Genomic DNA, 21,486 nt, shown 5'->3' on the forward strand with positions numbered 1-21,486 from the left:
GAGGTGCCGTAGATTCGGTGCTTGATCGGTTGGATCGTGAAGACGTACGACTACTTCCTCTACGTCGTGTCATCGCTTCCGCAGTCGGTCTGCGTTGGGTACGTAGACAACACTCTCCCCCTCGTTGCTATGCATCACATGATCTTGCGTGTGCGTAGGAAATTTTTGAAATTACTACGAAACCCAACACATGCATGGTCGGGGCAGCCTTGCGGGAGGCAAGGGAGGCCACAACGAAGCCGCGCGCAGATGGCGGTGGCAGACGGGAGGGGGCGACGCAGACAGTAGGAGGAGCCGCAGAGGACAGGGCGACTCCCATCGTCGGAGCAGTAGGAGGGCGAGACCGGCCCGAAGTTCGCCATGAATCGGCCGTTGGAGAAGAGACATGCGGGAAAGGATGCGTCGGAGCCTGGCCGCCACACGCAGAGCGAACGGAGGTCGAGGCGGAGCAGTAGTAACCGGACGAGGCCGCTGCACTGGAGGACTGCCGAGGAAGAAGCGGGTGGCGGCGGCGCGCGCCCACCCGCGAGCGCGGACGGGAGGTGCCCATCTCCTCACATAAGGCATGCAGCTGAGCAAGGGCACCGGATCTGGCCTCAGCAGCCACAGGAGGAGGACGGATGAGGCGGATCTGGCGACGCCGTGGGCGGACACTCACCCGACGAAGGAGCTCCGCATCACTTGGGTTGCTTATTGACATCTTATGAATATGTACCAGTTAAGACATAAAACGTAAAACATCTATGCATCAGTAATAATAATGAATAGATGAATGCAGGCTCTCGAACCTGCAGCAACATTGCCCAGGCTTGTTGCCTCATCATAATTAAGGGCCTCACATTGCCACGTATAGAACTCACTATTAGGAAAAGGGCTATAGCTAATATGGACATTAATGGCGCATCACATATGTGATGCGCGACTGCTACATTAATGGCGCACCACATATGTGATGCGCGACTGCTATATAGCAATGCGCATCATGTGTAGGTACGCCATTAATGTCCATACCACTAATGGCACACCACACCCACGGTGCGCCGCTACTAACAATTTTTTTTCCAAAACTAGTAATGGCGCATCAAGTCATAGTACGCCATTACTAGTTTTAACTAGTAATAACGCACCACACACTCTGTGCGTCACTACTAACAATTTTTTTATACTTTTTTTTCAAAACTAGTAATGGCACACCAGTGTATAGTACACCATTACTAGTTCAAACTAGTAATGGCGCACCACAACCACGGTGTGCCACTATTAACAATTTTTTTTTGCAAAAACTAGTTACTAACTTTCTTTGCACCCCCCTCCCGGACAGCCTTTTCAGTTTTAGAAAGAATAAAAGAAAATGATGGAAATGTAAAAAAAGAAAAGAAAAGAAGTTTCTCATGTGATATGTGGTCTAGTTGTTGGGAAAATTTACAAATATGAATTTCGACTTTATTTGCAAAATCTCTCTGGAATTTAATAAAATGGGCATAACTTTTGCATACGAACTCGGATTAAAAAGTTTTTTATATGAAAAGTTACATCCGAATTCAACAGGGGAACCCCGTTGAAAATTTTTAGAATCACCAAAAAACTAACAGAACAAAAGATACGGGGCTTTTAAGATCTAGAGGGGGAATAATGAAAAATAATTCAAACCTAGTAGTGGCGCATCATTTGCTAGGTGCGCCACTTGTAACCAAAAAAAATTGGTTTCAAAAAAAAATTTGGATTTTTTTCAAAATATGATACGTAATATGACCGAGAAGTTTGAAATATTTTTTCAAAATTTCATCACACTCATGAACATGAATAAAGTCCTAGACATCAACAAGGTTTAATAGGATTCATATGATAGATATATCAAAAAGTGCCTGTTAAGTGAGTTGGTGCTGGGGTTGGATAAAACTGCGAAGTTAAGCATGTTCGGGCTGGAGTAGTGTGAGGATGGGTGACCTTCCGAGAAGTTTGACCACGAAGTGCGATTTAACTTGAGATTAAGCACATTGAGCCGAGATTAAGCCATAGTGACCCATTACTATTTGTTACTAGTGGCGTAGTAATAATGGGGCATATATAGTGCGTCATCAATGATAAAAATAGGTGCGCCGCTAATTAGTCTTTTCCTAGTAGTGACTGACCTGTGAGTTGCAATGTGACGAGGGGGTTTACACACTCTGCTCTGCAACAACGAAGACGTAAATCAGACGATTATCTAACCCACGAATCAAGGCGACCAACGGAAGTCCGGACAGGAACGCGGAACCTTGGCACCAACGCCGGCGAACCACGCCACCTTCCTCGAGCGAAACCCAAGTTCTGACAAGCCACCGAATAACACAAAACATTGCGCTGGGTCAGTAACAATAGCTTACGAGGCCCGACCCTAGAAGAACTGAATAATCCCACAACTGGAGCAACGCGTCGGGTGCGATCTTATGTCATGCACGACTGCTCATTGGCGTACTGATCGGTGTGCTGTGCGGACGTTCTGACAGCTGACGCATTAGCATTAAGATTTGGATTATCCGTGACGCAAAGGGCGGGAGTTTAACCGTCTTGTTATCAACTCAGATAATTTGAAAGTCATTGACATCATGAGGAACAAAGAATGTTATGTGGGAGTGGCGGCAGTTGCCTTTGATGATTAACATTATATGTCTTGTGATTTCCCTGGTACGAGTTTCAAACATTGTAATAAAAAAACAAACAAGAGCATCTCCAATAACAACCTGCAAAAACCTCCCACATTTGTCCGCGGACGATAGAGGGGCCAGTCTGCGGACATAGATGCGAAAGGTCAACATCCAATGCTAGCCGTATACATTTCAAACTATTTTTCAACAAACCGTATGAAATTTATGCAAGTACGGCCAGATTTCGTACAAACATGAAGGATTTCACATAAACAGGACGGATTTAACTACATTTAGAACAACAAAAAAAAGATCCGCCCCTAAACCTATCCCACGGCAGCGGCGGCCGGCGTCCAACCCCGTGTCGTCCTCCTTTTGCCGTCTCCATGAGCACTGGCAATAAGACCAATGAAGTAAAGGTGTGATCTTTAGTGAGGAAGAGTAAAACACAGGAGACGGACCGGCCAACATGGGACACTAGGCCCTGCCGCCTCCCGTGGCCTACTCATCCTCGAAGGAGTCCGCGCCTTGTCCGTCGCCTGTGGACGTAAGGTCCACGAGGGAAATGGTGGTGCCTTGGTTGTTGTCGTCCCACCCGGTTGGCTGATGGTTCGTCGGCGGCGTGTAGGAGGCGCAGCTAGCTATGTTCTCCTCCGCGACCGCCTGCAGCTGCGCCTCCCCGCCCGCCGCTTCCTGACGAGCGGCGGCTTGAGCGTGGACGGCATCGTAGATGCCATGCTGCTCCATGATGAAATTTGGGTTCGTCACGCCCATGGCCGCCACGGCCTCCTCGCTCGCGCGCTCATCGCAGATCTAGCCCTCCGCCAGCCGATGCTGCTCCAGGAGGAACAGGCTGTACCACTGTTCCTCCTGAGCCTGCTCCATGGTGAAGTCGGCGTGCACAGCAGGCACTGGAGCCGGGGCGGAGTTGTCAGAGCCTGTCACCATCGTGGTGTCGTCCTCGTCGTCGGAGACCTTGGGCAAGCTGGCCGGCAAGCCGGCCTCGATCTGCCTGGCACGGTGGCTATGCCAGGCGGCGGCAAAGGCGGCCACCGCATGCTTCATCCCCAGCCACAGACTGTCCCACAGTGCTTTCCCGCTGGCGGTCATGGCGAAGGATGTGGAGGGGTTGGTGTTGTGGTGTGGACTTAGCCGGGTGTGGCCGCCTTTATATAGCAGATTCCGATGAGGCGGGGCGTCCGGGTGCGTCAATGCGAGGCGCCGGAATGGGTTTCTCCGCTGGCGAGCCTGCTTAATGGCGGCAGATGGACGAACCGCTGCATTGAACGGATGCCGTAGATATATGTCCCATTCCGTCCAGTCACGTGTCTCCAGCATTAAACAGGCGCGGACACCGGGAACACATCGCGGGCCGCGCCCTCGGTCGGTGGGCCACTTTAATGGCGGAGGCAGTGAGAGGCCGCATTCGCCCTGAGCCGTCTTTAATATTGAAGGCGCGCTCTACAGCAGCATGAATGCGGTCAGCTGGTGTCTGGCGGGAGCGCGTGCGGGAGGGGGATGGTGGGTCAGGGCGGTCAGAAACGGGTTTGGGATCAGTCCGGATTCTCGCAAACCTCCCCTACGTTTGTCTTTGATTTATAAGAGAAATCGCATCCGGACCGCTCCGTGGACCAATACAGGTCGCCGTTGGATAGCTTCCGCGATCCAGACAATGCTATCTGGACGGTTGCGGGAGGTCTACGGATCCACCTTGAAGATGCCCTAAGGTCGCTTGTGAGCTTGCTAGGTTCGCTTGATATTTTATGGCTTATGCTCCTCGTAGATGATGTAAGCGGTTATTTCAAATTAATAAAGTTATATTTGTTTGAAAGAAATGGACCTGAGCTGCCGACATACCCGCAGTGGGTGACTGCTCTGATCTGAATTCCCCATCGCTTTTGACTTCTGCGACTATGATTCGAAACCAGTCGTTGGTTATGGAATTTCACGCGCTAAAATTAGGTGGTGGTCCAGTCGTGGAGACTTCCTTACACGAACCACATGTGGTGCATTTCGCTGTCACTAGCTACGCCCTCGATCGAGTGGATGATCCAACTGCTGCCGGGTCCTTAAATATAGCCATCGCCACTCCACAAGGCACTACGAACACACCACACAAGTACCAAAAATGGCCAGGCCAAGGCAGCTGGTCCAGGCTACGGTGATCCTCCTCCTAGCGACATGGTTCCTCCGGAGCTCGTCAGCTCCGGCCATGCTTGCGCTCCCGCCGCCACCACAACCACCGGACACCCTCTGCATCCCCTACGAGCGGGATGCACTTCGCGAGTTCAAGGCTAGCCTCACCGACCCGGGCAACTACCTCTCGTCGTGGCGAGACGATGAGTGCTGTCGATGGATAGGCGTCGAGTGCAGCAACCGAACCGGCCACATCATCAAGCTCGAGCTCATCGGGTCTAACACCATGGGTTGGCCTATGGGAGGTGAGATAAACCCCTCCTTGCTCACTCTACGACATCTGAGGCATCTTGATCTCTCGTTCAACGACTTTGGTGGCATGCCCATTCCGGAGTTCATCGGCGGTCTTGCGAGCCTGACGCATCTCCTCCTCTCCGGCTCGTTTTTCGGCGGGCAAATCCCTCCCCACCTCGGAAACCTCTCCAACCTGCTCATCCTTGACCTATCAAATCAGATGCACAGTTGTTACTCGCCCGACCTCGCATGGGTCTCGCAGCTATGGAAGCTACAGTACCTTGGCATGTCTCAGGTGGACCTCAGCGCCGCGGTCGACTGGGCTCATGTTGTTAACATGCTCCCCTCCCTCATAACTCTTGAACTACAATCTTGCGGGCTTCGGAGCACTATGCCTCCACCGTTGAACTCCAACCTCACATCACTAGAGAACCTCTACCTCGACTCCAACTCCTTTAACTCATCCTTTGGAGCCAACTACTTGGCTTGGGATCTCCCTGCTCTTAGAGTGCTTTCAATGTATAGCTGCGGGATTTGTGGTTATATCCCTTCCGCGGTCGGAAACTTTACCTCCATCCGATCATTGGTCCTTGACAATAACAACTTCTCCGGGATGGTGCCATTGACCTTCAAGAAACTCAAGGAACTACAAATGCTCAAATTATCACACAACCTCATTAGCGGGGCCATAGAAGATCTATTGTTGCATAGATTGCCAACAGATGAGTTACAAGAGTTGCACTTGGACCACAACAGCTTGACAGGGAGAATCCCAGCTCGTTTAGAGCACTTTAGCAGCTTGACCACACTTCGGCTGAATGACAACAAACTATTTGGAGAGGTACCCGTTGGTATACGAGAACTCACAAATTTAAAGGAGTTACGGTTAAACTCAAACAACCTACATGGAACAATCACTGAAGACCATTTCATGAACCTGACTAGCCTAGAAGTGTTGTGGCTCTCCAATAATTCCTTAACCGTGTTGGTTAACAACACATGGAACACTCCATTCAAATTAACTTCAGCGAGCTTTAGATCTTGCATCCTAGGACCACAGTTTCCAATATGGATTAGCCAAACAACACTCGGCACTCTTGATATTTCAAACACAAGTATACATGATTCCATTCCTGATGAGTTTTGGACTGCAGTTTCCCGTGCTAAAATTTTGGATTTGTCGGGAAATCAAATTGTTGGCAGGCTTCCCACAGTTTTTCTGTTTGGTGGATTGGAAGCTATGATATTGGATATCAGTTCTAACCAGCTTGTTGGCCCGATTCCAACACTCCCAAAGAGCCTTCTCTACTTGGACCTCTCTGGGAACAACCTGTCAGGCAAACTGCCAACAGATATTAGAGCACCAGAGATGCAAGTACTCATGCTCTTCAAAAATTCCTTTTCTGGCATCATTCCATGCTCCCTGTTTGAGTTGGAACAATTGAAGTTCTTAGACCTATCAGAGAACCAACTAAATGAGACATTGCTGGATTGCCCTCACGCACCAGAAACTTCAAATCTTTTCATGCTTAGCTTGAATAACAACAATCTTTCGGGAGAATTTCCATCGTTTCTTCAGAGGTGTAAAGAACTGAAATTCCTTGATCTAGCATACAATCAATTTTCTGGGAGCTTGCCGACGTGGATCGGTTCAAAGTTACCATACTTGGCATTTATGCGGTTGCGGTCAAACATGTTCTCTGGTGGTATCCCTGTTGAACTCACCGGGATGAAGGGGCTTCAGTATTTAGACATTGCAAGTAATAACATCTCAGGGGACATACCAATGTCATTTGGGAATCTCATGGCTATGGCTCATACTCCCAACCAACAAGATGCCCTTTTCCAAATTGTCCACTTTCGATCGGCTTCCACATATATGTTCCTCATCGATCCCTCTGATATGAATAGTTTGGTGGTGGTCACAAAGGGTCAAGAGCTCGAATACACAACAGGAATCGCGTACATGGTGAACATTGATTTTTCCTGCAACAGATTAACAGGGAAGATTCCTTGGGAAATCGGCATGCTTGTAGCATTAACAAACCTAAATTTGTCTTGGAATCATCTCAGCGGCATGATACCCCAAACTATTGGTGAGCTACAGGCAGTGGAATCTTTCGACCTCTCTCATAACGAGCTCTCTGGTGAAATCCCTACAAGTTTGGCATCTCTAACATCGTTGACCCATTTGAACTTGTCATATAACAACCTGACGGGAACTATACCATCTGGAAATCAGTTAAGGACTCTGGATGACCAGCCATCCATATATGTTGGCAACCCAGGTCTCTGTGGTCCACCTATATCAAGCAACTGTTCAGGAACTGGAATCACCCCACGGGCTCTTGAAGATGGGCATGAGGGCGTGAGCGATGGGTTGTCACTATACCTCGGTATTGGCACCGGGTTTTTAGCTGGTCTCTGGATTGTCTTTTTTGGCTTCTTGTTCAAGCAGAATTGGAGAATTCGTTGGTTCTCATTTTGTGACAGCGTGTATGATTGGATTTATGTGAAAGTGGCACTGAGTCGGGCTTCACTGGCAAGAAAAATGCCAGTAAGGGCTGGCTGAGATCATGGCTAGGTGGAACTTCTGTTCTTACATAGTATGAATCTGGGATTAGTATTAAGCCCCTTTTGTCTTATGTAATGCTTTTCTTTGCCATCTAAGTTGTAGCATGATAAAATGTGCATGTTTTCTTCTTATGGATATGTATATGAACTAAGACATGTGTATGGCTGTATTACCAAATTTCAGTGATAATAAATATTGTCCTGTGAGTTGCCTCATCAGAATTCAGAGGCTCTCGAACCTGAGGCGACATTGCCCAAGCTTGTTGCCTCATCAGAATTCAGAGCCTCACAGTGCCACGTACGGTATTGACCTGTGAATTGCAATGTGATGAAGGGATCTTCAATCTGCTCTGCAACAACCGATCAAGCACCAAATCAGACGATTATCTCACGCGCGAATCATGGCGACCAAAAAAAAACTGGACATGAACGACTCACCTTGGCACCAACGCCGACAACCACACCTTTGGCACGAAACTATACACGCATGAACACACACTTATTACATGGAGCTGGTACCCTGAGGATATGCCGCCCGGCCGGGTAGGGCCGCCATGGTAGATGAGCAGGATAGCATGAGCGATGCATTGTCATTGTACCTCGGCATTGGCACGGGGTTGGTAGCAGGTCTCTGGATTGTCTTTTGTGGCTTGTTATTCAAGAGGAATTGAAGAATTCGCTGGTTCTTGTTCACTGACAGAGTGTATGATTGGGTTTATTTGCAAGTGGCACTGAGTTGGGCTTCACCGGCAAGAAATAAACCCGTAGGCTCTGGCTGAGATCAGTGATTTCTGTTCTTACATAGTATGAATCTGGGATTGGTATTAAGCCTCTTGCCTTCTGTAATATTCTTCTTTTGTATGCAAGTTATAGCATGATAAAGTTTGGTCGTTGGCATCTTATGAATATGTATATGTATTCAGACATGTGTATGACTGTATGACCAAACTCCAGTAAGAATAAATAGACGAAAGCAGTTGGCTCTCGAACCTGCGGCGACATTGTCCAGGCTCTGCTTCTTCATCAGAATTCATAATTTAGAGCCTCACGTTGGCAGTTTGACACGTACTGTACTGACCCGTGAGTTGCAGCGTGACGAGGGGATCTTCGCATTCTTCTCTGCAGCAACCGAGCGCCAAACCAGACGAGCATCCCGGCCATGAATCACAGCGACGGATGAATCGTCCTTCACCTGGAGCCACACCGTTGGTGAGTGGATTGGGGGCGCACCCGTTGGTGAGTGGGACGGCACCGGGGGCGACCAGCTGGATCGGCTGCGAGGGCAGAGCGAAGCGGGTCGGTAAGAAATTCACTGAAGGCGGAGAGCGCGCGCACGTGTTGGTTGGGGAGGGAGTGAGTCGCTGACCTTGAAGGCGGGCGGTGGAGGAAGTCGGCGGAGCCCGTCGCGCCGCCGAGCCAAGAAAAGTGGCGACAGGGGGATTGCTAGGATTTTTCTTTTATTTTCGGCCGTTCCGCGGGAGCCGTTGGGCCTTTGCAGTCCGCAGTTACATGGATGGGCTGCTAATGTGAGCAGAGACATGGGCTCGGCTAGTTTGGTTGGACTAAAACCACCTGGGTTTGCCGTCCTTTCCTCTTCCCCCGTTCTCCGAAAAAAAAAAACTACCAGTACTACTTACTTTATGTCAAAAAGAAAAAAAAACTATAATTAGAGGGTTTGTCTTACATAATTGGAGGATACTCTTTGCAAAGTTCACCCATTTCTTTAATGGTGACGACTAGTGTAGTACTACTTTGCGACATTTGTTGCTACAGAGGAGTTTTACGGTTTTTTCACACATTCGTTTTTCAAAATATTTAATCTATTGAACCGTGTGTGTCCAAATCATGAACCGTTTTCACCGTTGCATTTCCCGCGTCGAGATCTTTGAAACTAGGTCCACGTGTGGGTTGGAGAGGGAGTGAGTTATTGACCTTGAAGCCGGAATTTTTCGGAAGTCCGCGGAGCCCGTCGCGCGGCGATGAGCGAAGAGTGGATGGTGAAATGTTGCCGCAAAACTCACAGCAAACGCTTATGCAATACACAAACTATTCAGTAATATAAGTTGAAATGGTCATTTATTTAAAAATTCAAATGTTCATGACTTCTAGAAGAAATGTTCATGTGTGCCATGTATCTATCATGGAGAAAAGTGAAGAAGAAAATAAAACATTTTTTATCTAATAACATAAGTCAATGGTAAAAAATTAAAAAGAAGAAGCAAAACTCTAGAATTCATTGAGCTGATAGCAATGTCTTCATTGACTGCGTCATGTGTGTGGCACGCATCCCCACGAAGCCCAGGCAACGCCCATCCCTTTTCCTCCCTTGTTTGCATGTTGCACAACAACCATTCCTTCCTTTGTTCCCCAGTGAGATCTGTTTCTCATCTCCTACCTTCTACCTTCCGCTATGGACGCACTCTCCCTCTTCCTATCCCCTTCTGAACTTGCCGCCATGGGACACACTTTCCCTCTCCCTCTCCCTTCCGGCGTCACCCCCAATCCTGACGCGCCATTTTCTAATCCCTACTTAAGCCGCCCAACACTCCTCCCCAAGTGTTTGATCCCATTGACGATGGAGAAGTTGTCCCCATGGCCGATGGATGGTGCGGCTGGGGGGGGGACCTACTAGTCTTTTCTACAACGGTTGTCGTGCGACAATGGGAGCGGCGACCTGCACGCATTTGCAACACCGTCGATGTTGCAAAGTGGTCATCACAACATCACCTTTGTTGCTAACAAGGGGGGACGTTCACAACACCACCGGTGTGATGTCTACTATACAACTTATTCTTGTAGACTCCTGTTGGGCCTCCAAGCACAGAGTTTTGTAGGACAGTAGCAATTTTCCCTTGAGTGGATGACCTAAGGTTTTATCAATCCGTGAGAGGCGTAGGATAAGATGGTCTTGATGGAAATATGCCCTAGAGGCAATAATAAAGTTGTTATTATTATATTTCCTTATACATGATAAAGGTTTATTATTCATGATAGAATTGTATTGATCAGAAACTTAAATACATGTGTGCATACATAAACAAATATCGTGTCCCTAGTGAGCCTCTGCTAGACTAGTTCGTTGATCAAAGATGGTTTAGGTTTCCTAACCATGGACATGTCTTGTCACTTGATAACGGGTTCATATCATTAGGAGAACTAGATGATAACCCGCACGTTGTTGCGGGAATCGGTTGCAGTATATTTAGATGATATTTGATTGTGTGGAATATAAATATTTGGATTAGTAACATGTGAACCAAAATAAAAAAATGTATACAACTTAGTATATTTTATTAGGTACAACTGTAAAATATTTGTTGAATGTAAGTAGAATAATAGAATGAATTTTTTTTCCATGCATGGTTGCATGTGGGGGTTGGTTTTTTCCCATGCATGGTTGCATGATGATGTGGGTCTTATCACATTCATAATTGTATGGTGATGTGGCATGCTTGCATGTTGAGATAAATAAGTTTGTGGGAATGAATCTCTTAGGTATATAGGATGATGTGATGGACAAGACCCATCTGTTAGCTTAGCATATGATCGTTCAGTTTATTGCTACTGTTTTCTTAGTGTCAAATACATATTCCTTCGACCATGAGATCATGCAACCCCCGGACACCGGAGAAATGTCTTGTGTGCTATCAAATGTCACAACGTAACTGGGTCATCATAAAGATTCTCTATAGGTATCTCCGAAGGTGTCTGTTGAGTTGGCATGGATTGAGATTAGGATTTGTCACTCCGTGTATCAAAGAGGTATCTCTCGGCCCTCTCGGTAGTACACATCACAAGAAGCTTGCAAGCAAAGTGACTAAGGAGTTAGTTACGAGATGATATATTACAGAACGAGTAAAGAGACTTGTCGGTCATGAGATTGAACTAGGTATGACGATACCGGCGATCGAATCTCGGGCAAGTAACATACCGACGGACAAAGGGAACTGCGTATGTTGTCATAAAGGTTCGACCGATAAAGATCATCGTAGAATATGTAGGAACCAATATGGGCATCCAAGTCCCGCTATTGGATATTGACCGGAGAAGCGTCTCGGTCATGTCTACATCATTCTCGAACCCGTAAGGTCCGCAGGCTTAACGTCCGTTGACGATATAGTATTATATGAGTTATGTATGTTGGTGACCGAATGTTGTTCAGAGTCCCAGATGAGATCACAGACTTGACGAGGAGCTCCGGAATGGTCATGAGGTAAAGATTGATATATGGGATAATAGTGTTTGGTCTCCGGAAGGGTTCTGGAATTCACCGGAATTGGGGTTTCGGATGTTTACCGAAATGTTCTGGTGCGAGAACACTTTATGTGGGCCAAGGGTTAAAGCCCACGGGGTTTTAGGAAGGTGGAAAAGGAAGTTTTGCGGAGGCGAGGGGCTAGACGCCAGGGACCCTGGCGTCTGGGGCTAGATGCCGAGAACCCTGGCGTCTGGTCCTGTAGTCCGAGAAGGACTCTTGCCTTGCGGGCTAAACCGGCTTTGAGGAGGCCCTTTCTCCAATAAATGACCCCAGGGCTCAACATATAAATAGAGGGGCAGGGCTAGCAGCCGGAACACATCAAGATTCACCAAGCCGTGCGCCGACAACCCCGCCCCTTCTAGTTTATCATCCATCATAGTTTCCGTTGTGCTTGGCAAAGCCCTGCGGAGATTGTTCTTCACCATCACCGTCACCACGCCGTCGTGCTGCCAAAACTCATCTACTAATTCGCCCCTCTTGCCGGATCTAGAAGGCGAGGACGTAATCAAGTTGAACGTATGCTGAACGCGAAGGTGTCGTACGTTTGATACTTGATTGGGATGGATCGTGAAGTTGTACGACTACATCAACCGCATTGATAAATGCTTCCGCTTAGTGATCTACAAGGGTATGTAGATGCTCTCCCCTCTCGTAGCTGTGCATCTCCATGTATAGATCTTGCGTGTGCGTAGAAAAAATTTATTTTCCATGCAATGTTCCCCAACAGGTCTCTCACAAACAACCCTGCAACCAAATACAAGAAATCTTTTGTGTCCCCAACACACCCAATAAAATGGTAAATTGTATAGGTGCACTAGTTCTGCGAAGAGATGGTGATACAAGTGTAGTATGGATGGTATAAATATATTTTTATAATCTGAATAAATAAAAACAGTAAGGTAACTAATAACAAAAGTGAGCAAAAATGGCATACAATGCTTGAAAACAAGGCCTAGGGTTCATACTTTCACTAGTGCAAGATCTCTCAACAATGATAACATAATTTGATCATATAACAATCCCTCAATGTGCAACAAAGAATCACTCAAAAGTTCCTATCACGGAGAATATAAGATGAAATTGTTTGTAGGGTACGAAATCACCTCAAAGTTATTCTTTCTGATCAATCTTTTGAGCTATTCCTATAAGTGTCACAAACAACACTAGAGTTCGTACTAAAATAACACCACATGACACGCATCAATCTACCCTAATGTCATCAAGATACTCCAATGTCACCATTAGTATCCATCGGTTAATTATACGATGTGCATCACACAATTTCAGATTCATAATATTCAATCCAACACAAAGAATTTCAAAGAGCACCCCAAGATTTTTAGGAGAAAGGAATATGAAAACATGTATCAACTCCTATGCACAGATTACCCCAATGTCACCACGGGAATCTGCAAGTTGATAACCAAAACATACATCAAGTGAATCGATAGAATATCCCATTGTCACCATGGTCCCGTCGCAAGACATACATCATGTGCTCTCACATCCAAAAGATTCAATCCGACATAAGAAAATCTCAAAGGAAAAGATTCAATTCATCACAAGAAGGTAGAGAGGGAAGAACACCATAAGATCCAAATATATTAACAAAGCTCGCGGTACATTAAGATCGTGTCAAATCAAGAACACGAGAGAGAGAGAGATATCAAACACATAGCTACTTGTACATACACTCATCCCTGATGGTGAACTACTCACTCCTCATGATGGTGGCCGCCGGAAAGATGAAGATGGCCTTCGGTGATGATTTCCCCCTCCGACTGGGTGCCAGAACAGGTCCCGATTGGGTTTTCGTGGCTACAAAGACTTGCGGCAGTGGAACTTCTCATCTAGCGTTTTTTTCAGGGGTTTTGGTATATATAGGATTTTTTGGCATAGGTTTCATGTCAAGGGGGCCCACGAGGGAGTGACAAGCTCGCCCGAAGCACCCTAGGGGGTAGGGCGCGCCTAGCAAGCTTGTGGCTTCCTCATGAGGCTTCTGGTCCTTCCTCGAAGCTTCGGCGGTCTCTTTTGGTCCACAAAAAATCATCATAAATTTTCATCTCATTTCGAGAATTTCTATTTCTGCACACAAAAAAAAAAGACATCACGATAGTTCTGCTGAAAACAGCGTCAAATCCGGGTTAGTTCTAATCAATTCACACCAAAACCATATAAAATTATTGTAAGCATGGCATGAATACTTCATAAATTATAGATATATCGGAGACGTATCACGGTGTTACAGGGTGGTCACTGCAAACATCACAGAGGAGGAGCGGCATTGAAAGATCATACAAATATGAGGGATGAAAGTGGTCCAACAGAGCGCACCACGACTCGTGTTGCGAAGCCCCAAGGGCAACATGAGTCATGTCGCAAGCGAGGGGTTGACATATATAGATTGGACAACTATCACATGCGTCATCCAATGGCTGCCAAGGCAGCCAATGCGATTCGACTATAACTCGGCTGACATGTATCTTGCCCAAAAAAGAAAAGGAAATATGAAAATAAAAAATAAAAAATGGAAAAAAGAAAAAGAAAAGAAACAGGAAAAGAAGAAGGGAAACAAATTGCACCTAATCTTGTTGGCCAACTCCCACAGGTGGAAAACAGGGTTTTCCGTTTTTCGTTGCCTTCACTAGTGTTTTTTGCGAGAAAAAATATCCGATCTATTCATTAGGTAGTATAAAGAACACCAGAAGTAAAAAAATACATCTAGGTCTGTAAACTACCTACCGACGACTGCAAGCACAGGAGCGAGCTGAAGGCATGCCACCATCTTCACCCCTCCCACATCGGAGCCGGACAGACCTTGTCGTAGTAGATAGTCATGAAATCGTTGTGCTAAGGCCCCATAGGACAAGCACACCAGAACAATAACCGTCATCGATGAAGAGAAGCATAGATCGAAAAGATCCAATCTGTAGCCACACAAATGCAGAAAAATGAAGACGTGATCCACGTGGATCCACCGAAGACAAACGCCCGCAAGATCCGTCAGGGTTTTTTTGACGGTAGAAATATCACCATACAGAATAGATTGGTTGTTGTTAATGTAGGTGATAGTTTTATCCAATGCATCGGCATATCTTGCCAGGGATGAGTTTGCATCCAGATCTACCCGTTTCATTTTTTTACTATTTTCTACTCCTTGAATTTTCATGACAGTTTGCTTAATGGTTAACGGATTGCGGTGGACGACTTGCGTGGCTATTCAAAACCTTTGATATTATTGCAAATTTTTTGTTCACTGGTTTCTTCATGGGAGATGCATAGAACAAAACTATAGAAGGAAACTTTGAAGTATATCTTTATTTAACTTTTTGCTCTATTAGGAACTCTTATATTAGTTTTATTATTATTCTTTATATTTGTTATCCTGTATGTTAAGTATATCAATATAGTTTGGTTATTTATAAAACTAGCAGAAAGCCCGTGCGTTGCAATGGGGCCACATTAACTTTAAGAGTTCAATATCAATTATATGAATATTATATTTAATATTCTCATACATATTAAGTGACATTGATGACCTTTTTTACCATCAAATTCTCACACACACACCCTCTCCCTCCCTCTTCCTCACTCTCTCTCCTCTCTCTCTCTCTCTAACACACACACATATCCATCTTATTGGGTACGGGACCATAATCCATCTATTTCACGCGCACACGCGCTAGTGCATAACAATATGAATTATGTGTATTACTAGTACATAATGGCGCGCGTTGCCGCGCTCATCCCTCAACAGTCATTTGTGGTTTAGTTGAATGCATATCATTCACATTTTTGAATGAATTATTAGTAGTACTAATCATGCATAGCTTGATCCAAAAAGCAGTAGGTATACACGTGAGCTTAATTGCCTGACCTTCCATGCCGATTCTTGGTACTTGAAGTAGCGTTAATGGCCAAGTTGCTCAGAAAGGCCCTTGATCAAGCATACCCTGACCTGGAGGCAACTAACATTCATCGATTCTTTTTTCCTCGCGGTCTGTAAACCAGATACTACATTTGATTAGATAGGCAATGAATTAAGAGTGTGCAAACAAATTGCATCAGTTGGCTTGTATCTGCCTTCCCACCTGAACGCCACTTCTCCGTGCATAAACCGTTTTCTTAAAACAAAAACTTCATTAGTAAAACTGGATTTGTAGAAAAAGAGTAGTAGTATAGTTGGAATGGGTTAAGCAAATAATTCCTATCATGAGCCACGGTGACAGGAAGGATGAGCTGGGTACTGAAATAAATGAAATCAGAAGTTCAGAACATAGAGCCAACAGTGCATCTCTATCGTCAGTGACTTTTTAAAAAAAAAACAAAAGAGAGTTCTGGAAGTTCCAAAAATACCAGCCTTAACAAATATAGTACTCACATATTCTTGCAAAACTGCACAGAATGTATTATTGCTACATATCCAACATCGCATGAAGTAAATAATTAAGATTTGCTTGATTATCAACTGGCCATGAAGCAACCTTAGAAAATTACTAATAGCACTAATAAAAATGCCTCTCGATAGCCCATAATTCAATACTTTGGATGACTCTGTATGTACCATAACTAATATGATGATCTGGCAACTGAAAGTTTGCTTACCAATGAGATGCATATATCTGACGTTTGACTACATGTACACTTGAATCCTTACTACAATACTTCAATCTCCTGCGGATGGGGCTGATCCGCTACTTGCAGCTCTTCTCCGGCGGCTGGTTAGGTCTATTGCCCTGCTGATATTTATCGGCCGGACAAAGTAATCCCCGCCTTCTATCTACATGGGCGTGGGGCAGCGGCGGTGGGTTATCATTATCACCCTTACAATCTTAAAGAGTGATGAGATGAAGAGAAAAACACAGTATAGAAAAAAGAGCGGCATTAAGGCATATAGCATACTTACACGTACAGAGCTTCCAAGCCCTCCATTAGTTGGGGATCCAAGATTCTTAGATCTGATACAAATCAGCATAAACCAGTTAGCAGTAAATTAGTAAATAAAGTCAATATAGCATATTGGGTGGGAAGCAAACAAAGATAGTCTCGTTGTTTGGATGCAACCCGGAACCTTGAGATGCCATGTGGTTCAATGAATACAGCACATCGCAAACGAAATTAGGTGATAGCAATGATAAGCAACCAATACATGTTTAAGATCCGCACGTGAAAACATGGTAGAGGACCAGAAGATTCGGACGGAGGGGACCGGAGTCCTCGAAGGAGCACCATCGTCGCGAAGCTCGCCCACGGCGGGACGCCGGCGCATCGAGGAGGGACAGAGAGAAACTGCGATGGGAGGGATAGCGCTCGAAACTGTACGACGTGGGCTGTTAGCAGCGAACTGGAAACAAGTGGGCCTTGCACGGCCCGATTAAGGAGAGAAAGACCAGGTCATTCCGTGGAGAAGCGGCCCGCGAGACGGTATGTGAGGCAAGCGGGCGAACTGAGACGACCAGCGCTAATCTGGATCATAGATTGAAAGATCTGACGGTTGAGACAATCAAATGGCTGTGGAGGCTCCTAACTAGTCTCGTTATACTATTTCTCAATATTTGCCATCACAACTGAGGGAATTAATTTCATGTAATCGGCCAGCCACAGCTCCATGACAAACAATCTCTACTCCTAATGGAGCAGTTGGTAGTCTCCGCCGGTCAATTTTCATCACACCTCCCCTGGTTTTTTTTGGTACTTCGTCCCACTTCCCACTTTCCACCGATCCCCCGCATTTTACCTCCCAACCGATAAAAAAAACATCAATATACAACTACAGCCATCCTGAACCGCGCCGGTTCACAGATAGAAAAAACCCCTACAACGATCAATCACGGTTAACCTACGAAATGACGGGCTGATCGATCTGATCGTCTTGACCTCGATCCCATTGCGAGTCGCGGTCATTCGTCCCCGCCCCTCAAACCCTTGGCCGCCGTCACAAACCCTGAAACCCTTGTCCGCCGCCACAAGCGCTCATACTATAGGTCTCTTTCACAGCGTGCAGTCTTATCCCGGCGACGACGCCATCCGAGTGCAAAGACAGGCTCACGTCCCCGAACCGTCGCTCTTCAGCGGACCTGCGTGCGATCCAGTTGCCGCCGGAGTGGCGATTGCAAAATCAGGTGTCAGGTGTGGCGTTTACATATTCCTACCTTTACAATTACTACTCTTACAAATCTGCATCTCTGATCGGTTCCGTGGATCCAGTCGCCGCCGGAGTGGCGATTGCAAAATCAGGTGTCAGGTGTGGCGTTTACATATTCCTACCTTTACAATTACTACTCTTACAAATCTGCATCTCTGATCGTTTCCGTGGTCGTACTGGCATTGTGATCTCGGTTCAACATCCTCAACTGTGCCATACCTCTTGCTCTCATTTTATCAGCCCTAAATTGAATCATCTCATTGCAAGGAACTCAGTTTTCGTGCACATAACTGACAGTAGTTTGGGCCTGGTGCCGGCCCCAGGGTGGGGTGTCATCAGCAGCAGCATCTGGAGGTTAGTTGACACAAACATAAGGTAGGTAAGAGGCTTGACTCTAATTGGTGACATGCAAAAGTTAAGGTTTCTATGCCAACAGGAAATAGTCAGATGGTTGAATATAAATCGTTCAGAGTGGGAAATAATGTCATCCTCCCATATGAACCACCGCTTTGAATGGGAAATGTTTGTCACTATTTGACAGCCATACCTGTTTATCACTATTTGACAGCCCCAAATGCTTGCAGGTGATGAATCATCAAGTGGCAACAGGCATCGGGGACGGTGTCATCAAGTTTGCATCTCACAACTTCAGAGGATCTCCATTGTCCATCCTCGAAACAGCATCACATGCAAAAAGTGACACAAACATAAGGTAGTTATAACACTTTAATCTAATAGGTTCCATGCAATAGTAAACAATCTAGGTTTCTATGCCATCTGAAAAAAGTCAAGGGTCTTATGCCAATGTGAGCATCAGGTGGTTGAAATTGATTTAGTCCAAATACGACTCCGTAACCAACAATCCATGTTACATTGATGGGAGACCATAATTGTTTTTGCATAGCTAACATTAATTTCCCATCAGAATTCACTTGCCTTTTCGAACTACTAGCAAAACCACCGTTTTTTATATATCTGGTCCAGTATGTGCACACAACCTGTTTTGGTGCCAATTAAATATACTCATGCCAGCTTACAGTATATTCTCATTGCCAATACAGCAGTTAACTGATGTATAGCAATTAATTTCATAGGTACACATGGGTAATTCAAGAAGCAGGGTGGTTGAAAAGCATTATGCATTAATTATGTGAATACGAAAAGCGCACATAACTCATGCGTAGCAGATTATGATAGGTTAAAGCATGCCCGTAGAATTAACTTCAACAGTTATCACGCTATGAAAGCTTGCGAATGTTCGTTAACACATGTGTAGTACTTTCTCATAGAAATGCTGCATACCTGTAGAAACGTCCTCTTCTAGTAGCTGATCAACCGCCCTGCTTTTTGAATTACCCATGTGTACCTATGAAATTAATTGCTATACATCAGTTAACTGCTGTATTGGCAATGAGAATATACTGTAAGCTGGCATGAATAGGTACAGGCTGGATGAATAAAATCGTTCAGAGTGGGAAATAATGTCATCCTCCCATATGAACCACCGTTTTGAATGGGAAATGTTTGTCACTATTTGACAGCCATACCTATTTATCACTATTTGACAGCCCCAAATGCTTGCAGGTGGTGAATCATCAAGTGGCAACAGGCATCGGGGACGGTGTCATCGAGTTTGCATCTCACAACTTCAGAGGATCTCCATTTTCCATCCTCGAAACAGCATCACATGCAAAAAGTGACACAAACATAAGGTAGTTATAACACTTTAATCTAATAGGTTCCATGCAATAGTAAACAATCTAGGTTTCTATGCCATCTGAAAAAAGTCAAGGGTCTTATGCCAATGTGAGCATCAGGTGGTTGAAATTGATTTAGTCCAAATACGACTCCGTAACCAACAATCCATGTTACATTGATGGGAGACCATAATTGTTTTTGCAAAGCTAACATTAATTTCACATCAGAATTCACTTGCCTTTTCGAACTACTAGCAAAACCACCGTTTTTTATATATCTGGTCCAGTATGTGCACACAACCTGTTTTGGTGCCAATTAAATATACTCATGCCAGCTTACAGTATATTCTCATTGCCGGTACAGCAGTTAACTGATGTATAGCAATTAATTTCATAGGTACACATGGGTAATTCAAGAAGCAGGGCGGTTGATCAACTACCAGAAGAGGACGTTTCTACAGGTATGCAGCATTTCTATGAGAAATTACTACACATGTGTTAACGAACATTCGCAAGCTTTCATAGCGTGATAACTGTTGAAGTTAAATCTACGGGCATGCTTTAACCTATCATAATCTGCTACGCATGAGTTATGTGCACTTTTCGTATTCACATAATTAATGCATAATGCTTTTCAGTCCTTACAAGATCTACAATAGTTGAAGATAACAATGCAAGCATCTTACCCATAGCGGAGACTGATATGAATACTTAGATAATAACTGTATGGGGTCTTCTATAGACATATGTTCACAAATTTTAGGATTTTTTGGTATTATCAAACTATTCAAACTTTATGGTGTTTTGGTATTATTGAAGTTTGGTTTTATTACCATATTGTTGGATTATTAATTGATTTTGTTGCAACGTCCTGAATGAATCATTCGGTTGTTTGCCATGAATGAGCCGTTAGCCCCATCTGTGCAAGCTGTACATGGGTAATACTGCTTGACGCTATATGAGATGAGTCGCTAGGGTTTAATGTTTTTCCTAAACTAGGCAAATGCATGTGTGTGCACAGGATATTTACATCCTTCGGCAGCAGCATTGCGCCTCGAATTGTGTTAATATCTATACTACTCTTAACCAAATGAACATTTTCTTTTCTATGACCACCCCATTATGTGTACCAAGATTAATTTGGTCCACCAGATTATCTAACGGCCTAAAACGAAGGTTATGATTGCATGTAGCATTTAACTGACGGACTATACTCTGCCGAGCGGACGAATATTCCCCCCTCGTGCCACGCTCCATTCATGAAAATTTTTGCCGAGATCCCCGTGCCCCTCTCCCTCACGTAGCTCTGTCCCTCAAAACCCCCACTGGTTTCCAGCGCCTCCAACCACAGCTAGCCCTCGCCCCCAGCTCTCAGGTCGCCTACGGCAAACCGAAGAAGGATGTGGAGGCGGACGTGGGTTAGATATAGTTCATGCGTGTCTTATGTATGCGATCGGTCGTTCATGGGGCGGGGGTGACGCATCAGGAGTTATCCATCTTCCTCCATTATCCTATACCACTCGATTGCCGGTACCATGCGCCTCTACCTAGCCCTTTGCTGTTACCTCTGCCATGATAAGAATTTAAGATGTGCATGAATACTTTAAGGAATAAGATAACGAGCAAGAAGCCGAGGTAGTGGATTCGGCATCTGGGTCGAGAGTAGGTCTTAGCCATGCTTCATGGTGCATGTGAAGATAAATTCAACCACTGCCTCTGACAGGCTTTGTTCCGTCGGCAGCGCGGTGAGATAGTAAA

The 21,486-nt window shown here is 45.3% G+C and overlaps 1 protein-coding gene across 1 annotated transcript; it reads left to right on the forward strand.

The window, feature by feature from the left end:
* The first annotated feature begins 4,729 nt into the window (after positions 1-4,729).
* LOC125532229 (receptor-like protein EIX1) lies at positions 4,730-8,428 on the forward strand. Its single transcript, XM_048696367.1, has one exon. The coding sequence runs from the start codon at positions 4,756-4,758 to the stop codon at positions 7,627-7,629; it is 2,874 nt and encodes a 957-aa protein (XP_048552324.1). The 5' UTR covers positions 4,730-4,755; the 3' UTR covers positions 7,630-8,428.
* Positions 8,429-21,486: the final 13,058 nt, after the last annotated feature.

The sequence above is a fragment of the Triticum urartu genome, unplaced genomic scaffold (genome assembly GCF_003073215.2).
Source record: "Triticum urartu cultivar G1812 unplaced genomic scaffold, Tu2.1 TuUngrouped_contig_944, whole genome shotgun sequence".
NCBI lineage: Eukaryota > Viridiplantae > Streptophyta > Magnoliopsida > Poales > Poaceae > Triticum > Triticum urartu.